Source organism: Zea mays, chromosome 7 (genome assembly GCF_902167145.1).
Source record: "Zea mays cultivar B73 chromosome 7, Zm-B73-REFERENCE-NAM-5.0, whole genome shotgun sequence".
Classification (NCBI taxonomy): domain Eukaryota; kingdom Viridiplantae; phylum Streptophyta; class Magnoliopsida; order Poales; family Poaceae; genus Zea; species Zea mays.
In genome coordinates this window covers 3,485,962-3,493,190 of record NC_050102.1, presented here as the reverse complement: position 1 = coordinate 3,493,190, position 7,229 = coordinate 3,485,962, and the positions used below count along the sequence as shown (strand labels likewise).

The window sequence follows — 7,229 nt, the reverse complement described above, 5'->3', positions numbered from 1 at the left end:
ATATATATCAGAACATGTCGCTGAATATTCACCATAATCTATTATGGTCCTAGGGAATTTTTTATATCAATTAGAGAGGTCGCGTAAAACTACCAGCATATAAACAGATTTTGATTTAGTATGTACTTCATACCTGCTGGTGTCAGATTGCATACCACACAAATGTTCGCGTAGAGAGAACACAGTTTGCATCTCCGAATCAAGAGAAGCCTGGCCAACCTGTGGAGTGTTTGTAGCTGGATCGGTTTCAACAGAAACCTAAAAATATATATGAAAATATACATAAAAATCTGTGAACAATTTTGACAACTATAAAGAAAATGAAAATTACTGAGCTGACATAAAGTGGAATAAACGTATGTGGAATCAAGTGTCATAAACTGGCATAAAATTAATGAGCTGACATTACTGATACAAATCAAGAGTCATAAATATGCTTGCAAACTGCATAAATGTATGTGTAATTTATCATAAGCAGCTAACAGTTATGTAAAAACTGAATGCACATCTACTTAGCATACATGTATGTGCAAATATGCATAACACTGATTTGTATGATGCATAACCTAGTTAGACTGTGAAGCATGGCTGTACAAAATCTGTGAACAGTTTTGACAACTACAAAGAAAATGTAAATTACTGAGCTGACATGTTCAGATGGAGTCTGATCAAAGCATGGACCACTGTCGGGCAAGTCTGTTTCTGCCGCTTGTTGTACGCCGCCAGTAGACTAACAATCATGGTATAAATGGATTACAAATTTAGTAAACTGCTAATAATAATATAGAAAAACCACAAGGGGGTTTACTCATACCTTGATTTGCGGAGTCGCATCAAATATCGACGCGTCAGGATCCATATGTGGTGTTGCTTTAGGAGTGACGTTTGTATTGGTCGGCATGTTCTTGCCACCGTCACCATGTTTACCCTGAAAAAATTGTAATGGTTATATGCTATTTAAAGAAAACGATGAATACAACCCTAGAATGAAAAATACAATTAATAAGAAAAACATTACCACTGTGGTTGTAGGTGTTTTGTTCTGTTTCGTTATATTTGTATGAACCAGTGGATCAATATCAGCTTCATCGGGGCAACTTTCTAATAGTACACGAATATGTTGTTGCCTTAACAGTAATTCATGTACCTGTGTGTCTGTAAACTGCGTATCCTGCTGGGAAACTGGAGTAGACATATCGGGTACAGTTGGGGGAGCCGGACACGTACATCCTTCTGTACGTGTCATGTAAACAAAAAAACATTGTTTAAAATAATGGCATCAAAACGATATCGACAAATGATTGCATAACTTTTTAATATTGACGTAATGACATTAAACTGACTAACCAGCTGTCTGGGGAAGAATATCATCTGATTTTGAAGTTGTTTTCTGCACATCATAACCATCTTCATTGTCCCCCGACTCAGCACGGAGAACCTCATCAATTAACTCCCCAAAAACATCAGATAGATTGTATTGTTTCTCAACAATCTGCTGAAGAGTCTGTTTAATAACTGAACACGCCTTACCAACCTCCGTTTCAAAATGTGACAACTTCTCTATGAAACCCAGGCGGTGGCGGGATGGAAGCTGATTCAGCTTGCTTGATATCAAATCCCTGATGAGCAGGAGTTCGATGTGAATTGAGTGCTGTCCAGATGGGTCAGGACGAGGTACATCAAAAGTGTTTGTCCTGGTCTTATGTTGTTGTAAATTGAAAATTATTAAGTAAATATATAGCATATCACTGAATATTATGTTGAAATTCTATGACAAAAAATATATATAAATAGAATCATGCCTTGAATTGTGCTTCAACGGGTGGTACAGCTGTGTAGCAGGTCTCTGTGGAGCTTCAGAACTAAAAAAAGGCGTGAAAGATGGAGTAAAACTTATACAAACATATTAAATTGATAAATGAGATTCATATGTTTAATGGACAATGCAAAAAAGCATCACAAATATGCTTACAAACGGGCATAAAGGTATGTGAACGTTATCATATGCAAGTAAAAAATTGATTGACACATAAAAAATACCGAACAATGTCCAAATGCTTCTTCTCCTTTGCGTATCTTGCCCTTGTCAGCTCTTGTCAGGGCTTGAATAATATTCCTATCAAAATATTTGATTCGTGGTGTTCCACGTTTGTTCTGGGGTGCCACTGAGTCATGAAGATGATCCAAATAATACAGCTGCAAAAATCATAACATGAGTCATTATGAGACATAACAAAAGCATAATCTACATGTATATGGATTTTGCATACAAGATTATGGGTACATATAACAGACAAAAAAAGGATATGCTTACAAGAATGACTATGGAACATCCGTAGATGGTTGTAGAAACGTTCGTAACGCTCCTAGTATGCCACTTCTTGGCAGCTTGGCATAAATCATTGAAAATAAGCTAGCACCAGTCCATCTGGTGGAAACGATCCATCTCCTCGGTTAAAAGAACCTCATGGTTGGTTATTCCCCAGCTGGCAGTAGGGAACAACAACCTATTGAACAATATCAAGAAAAAGGATCTGATGCTTAAATCATCGTCAGACCCTTTCCTCAGACGATCTTGAAGAGCTTTAACCCCAAAATCTTCTTTCGATAAACCAAGTTCAGCTCTTAAATTGTTGGCAGCAACAGCTTCATCGATGCCCAATGCAGTTCCTCCACCAGCATTTGGTAACCCCAAAATTAGGTGCACCGTATCCTTTGTAATTTTCAGCTCCTTCCCTGGTCCGGCTCGAATTGTCATGTCATTGTGGTCGAGCTTTTCCATCAGCCAAGCTAAATGTGATCTGCTGCCGAGTGCGTCCAGTCTCATATCAAGAATACTGGAAAATCCCCTCCGTGCAATTGCTTGGCGCTGTCTGTCATTTAATATCTGGATGCTTACTAATACATCTTGGGGGTTGCATCTCACGTTAAGCCTCTGCTGAAAAAAAAAGTATACAATGAATATCGTAAACATTTACATCTGCATAATCGCAACTCAATGTTTAACTCAAACATCAACACAACATGATTTCACGCATAAAATGATATATTGCCATAGACCATAAATCTCTAACCTGTCGGGGGGGGGACACTACTTTCCTCCGCTTTGTGACTACCTTCTTCAAGACTTTCCCAGGACTGTCGTCCAAGTTACGCTTCTTGGATAATGGCATAAAGTCATCATCCTCATCAGCAGCCTGCCTTGTTTCGGGTCTAACAGTCTCCGCCGGAACACGGGGTATGTCAACGCTGAAGCACTCTTGAGTAGACTGGATTATAATCCGTTTTGGATTTGAAGGAGGTCGGTCTACGTTCTTCTTGTCTGATGTTCCTGCCAAATGAAACAACACATATACATAAAATACGTAAAGGATCAAAAAAAAGATAAGCGCAAGTCAATTCAGTTCAGTTCATGACCATGCATTCCATTAGATCCCAACAAATCATGCAGCATCACTACTAAATTGTAAATTGCATAATTCTATCAACAAAGCAGCATAACACAGTATTGTAAATTGCATAAACGTGTGAGACTAAATGGATCAAAAAAACTGCTCATATGCGACATCCAATTAATGTATAACCTGGTTATTTCGTGTGTGCTGACCCAAATTGAACAGCAAGATGTTTATGGCATAACATATTGATGTATGTATCATACTTCTGTCAACAAAGCAGCATAAACAGAGTATTGTAAACTGCATAAACGTGTGAGAGATTGCATAGTATAAATTTGTGTCTCCGTTTAACTATAAATTTATGCTGAATTGGTTTTTGATAAATCAAGCAGTTGGCAAAATAATAAGGTGAAACCTATTTACGATTCAGATTGTAAGAGTTAAAGGTTGATGACTTACCGGAGTGTGGATGGGCCTGGAGGGCGGCTGAATTCGAGACCCCTCTGCAGGGGACAACCCAAGGCGACGCGCGGCTGTGTCAAATGCGTAGGGGACTCGACGTTGGGGACAGAGCTCGCGACGACGTAGGGGACTTGGCGTTCGGCCGCCGCGGTGGAGAAGATCGAGGTCTCGGTCTTTGCGGAGTAGAAGAACGAAGGGGCGGCACAACCGGCTCCGCGATTCCGGGTCCCTTCCCAGAGACGAAGAACAAGGCCACGGCGTGTATGCGGCAGAGAAGGCGAGTCCGGGTCTCTGCGGTGGTGAAGGAGAATGCGACGGTGGTGGAACGACGGGGGGAGAATCTCTGTGTATTCGGCGGGCGCGGTGGACAAGAAGCTCACGACGGCGATTAGTCTAGGGTTCGACGGGCGTGGAGGAGAAGCAGCATACGGCGGCGGATTTGGCTAGGGTTCGGCCGCCGCGAGAGTTACGGGAGAGATGAGCTGAAAAAATGAGTGCTCGGTTCCTTGATTCGTGGGCCCGATAGACGTAAGCTGCCCAGATTGCGGGGACACAATCTTTTCGTGGGCCCGGATGCCGCGAAACATGCGCACACCAAAAGAGTGTAAACCGTAACAAGATTGAGCATAACGCGTAGTTATAATTGACGTAACTAGGTGGTACAGTCAGCAAAAAAAGCGTGTGCGCCGGTCAGCGCACTTGGTCGGTTTCTGGTCGGGGCTTCCATTAGTTAGAGAGAGCCAGAGCTCTAAATACTATATCTATATATATATATATATATATATATATATATATATATATATATATATATATATATATATATATATATATATATATATCGTCATATAGCGGTTTGTACACAAATATAGGCCTTGTATCATTTAGCGTTTTTCAGCTTCTGGCCACCAAAATCTGTTGTGAACTGCCAAAAGCTTAGCTTATTAGACAACTTATATAAGAATCGATTTGGTAAAAACCATCCAAAATCAACATAAACACATAATCGGACGAGTTGTTGTAATAGTAAAAATCTGTCACTTTCTAGTTCCTGAATCCTATGGACACTTTAATCTTCCTCCGCGTGTAATCCCCACGATATTCAGATTCTCTCCACAGCTAGATTCTTTCCAAAGCTGGTCGAAAAAAGCTAAACCAAACAGTCTGGGACCAGAATTGTTTTTTATAATGTCGTTAACAAATATGTATCACCGATTACAAGATTTTGTTGACATATATATAACGCTATTCATCACTTTAGGTGAAGCTTCAACCAGCCGGTAATTACTGAACGATCTTCAATATTTTTATGATAAGAATTGAACATCGCTTAATCATTACCGATAATTATTGAAGATCGTTTAGTAATTACCGGCTATGTGAAGTTTTTTCTAGAGTGACAAATAACATTAGTATGTGCATATATATAACGTTTGTATACACAGCAAAGCATAAATATGGCATGCGGTTCCCAATTTTATTTCATCCGTCGACACACACGTACGGTATGTGTATACATGTACTCATGCATACGACACTTACACGTAGTAGGTATTGCAAGCATCCACAGCTGCGTGCGTATATGATCGATGATCGCCAAGCTAGTACGGACTCTGGCCGTCGAGGTTGCCCGGCGGGTTGTAGCTGCAGATGGCGAAGACGCCGCCTTCGTTGCTGCAGACGACGGCAGCGCAGCCGATGCTGGTGGTACCGCGCCAAACCACCTGCGTGTAGGCGCCGCACTTCTTTCCTGCAGCGCAGGTGTTACTGGCGTGGTCGTAGTACTGCTTCTGGGCCACCCACAGCCCCACGACGTCGGCGGCCGTCCAGTTGGTGCCGGCGGCGCCCCAGAAGAGGTTCTCGCCGTAGGGCCCGTCGGAGAACTTGAGCTGGCAGTCGTCCTGGCGCGTCTCCGCGTAGCTCTCGGCGTACGTGGCCAGGCTATTGTTCCACGACACGGGCTTGACACCCACGTCGGCGCGCGCCGCGTTGTGCAGGTCGACGACGTCGTCCTCCACCGACTTCTGCGCCGCGCAGGGCGTGACCGTCACCACCAAGGCGATGGTTGCTAAGGCCACAGCTAGGGGCGCTAGCTTCCGCGAGGACGCCATTGTTGTTGTTGCTGACGAACCTCTCACCTCTGCTGTGAAGCTCGATGGGGTGATCTGTGTGATCCAGTACTCCAAGCTACACTGTCCTGGCTGGGGTATTTATACTAGCTAGCTAGTAGCAAGGAGAGCGGGAGCTCGATAGATCGATCGGTGACTTCTTCTCTTCGAGATATATAATAATCCCTCGGCCTCCGAATAAACTAAATCAATTCCCATAAAATATATACTCTCTCCTTTAAAGAATAAATCAACTTCATTTGGGAAGATCTTTGAGCTTCTTATATCCATCGAACTATTTTCTCACTATATAAAGGATTTTTATGAATTGATAGACCGTATATATGGTATTGCAGCCAAACTACCAAACGCCTTAAACCTTTGTTCTTTCTTTTCCTTCTTGGACTCGTAAAGAGATACCTCTATCACTATGAATAAGTTTTTTATTATGGTTCTATGGTCATTTAGAGATCAGTTGAAGTCCTCGAGGCTTTGGCGCTTCTCTCACTATCTCTTGCCGCATCTAACCTAGGTCAAATACAAAACCTAGTAGTTTTGTGGTTCACAACAAAGATGTCTTCTGTCATTCAACCTACTATTATTATAAAGGTGGTTCCTTATCATCTGGGTGTTAAATCCTTCATTGTCGTAGTAGGTCTCACAACAATCTATATATCTACCTTTCATTTATCCATCGTATATTACTATTTTTTGTTGATCTTCTAAAGTCCACCAAAAAAATTCATAAAATCCTATAGCCGATTTGTGCCTTAAACGGGTAGTGGCAGCTATTTTGCACAACTAAATCATAACCTTTTCATATGAGATCGAATGAACATGAACTTTATATCACAATTGTAGAGTTTAAATAGATCTAGAACTTTGTTAGTTTGCAACTTTTTATTTGAGATGGATTACATGTACAAATATTCAATATAACATCTTAGGTCAGATTTGACATGATAACAATGTTAAATGGATACAAAGTCAACACCAAAGCTTTAGTACTCAACCACATCTACAACGTTGCAGTTAAGAACTTTTCGTTTGAGATTGTTTTCACTACCGGAGACACGCTCTTTGCCAAGTGCTCAGAAGTTTACCGAGAGCCAAATGTTGGGCACTTGACGAAGATACGATTTGTCGAGTGTTGCGCTCAGCAAAACACAACACTCGACAACAAGGTATTTTGTCGAGAGCCAAACACTTGGCATAAGATACACTCGACAAAGGACATTTTGTCGAGATATGAAATTTTGGCACA

At 41.4% G+C, this 7,229-nt stretch overlaps 1 protein-coding gene across 1 annotated transcript; it reads right to left on the bottom strand.

Annotated features, from left to right (window-relative positions):
- Window positions 1-5,254: 5,254 nt before the first annotated feature.
- Window positions 5,255-6,036, bottom strand: LOC103633658 (pathogenesis-related protein PRB1-3). The gene has a single exon (XM_008655373.3). It carries the CDS (start codon window positions 5,966-5,968, stop codon window positions 5,459-5,461), a length of 510 nt encoding a protein of 169 aa, XP_008653595.1. The 5' UTR covers window positions 5,969-6,036; the 3' UTR covers window positions 5,255-5,458.
- Window positions 6,037-7,229: the final 1,193 nt, after the last annotated feature.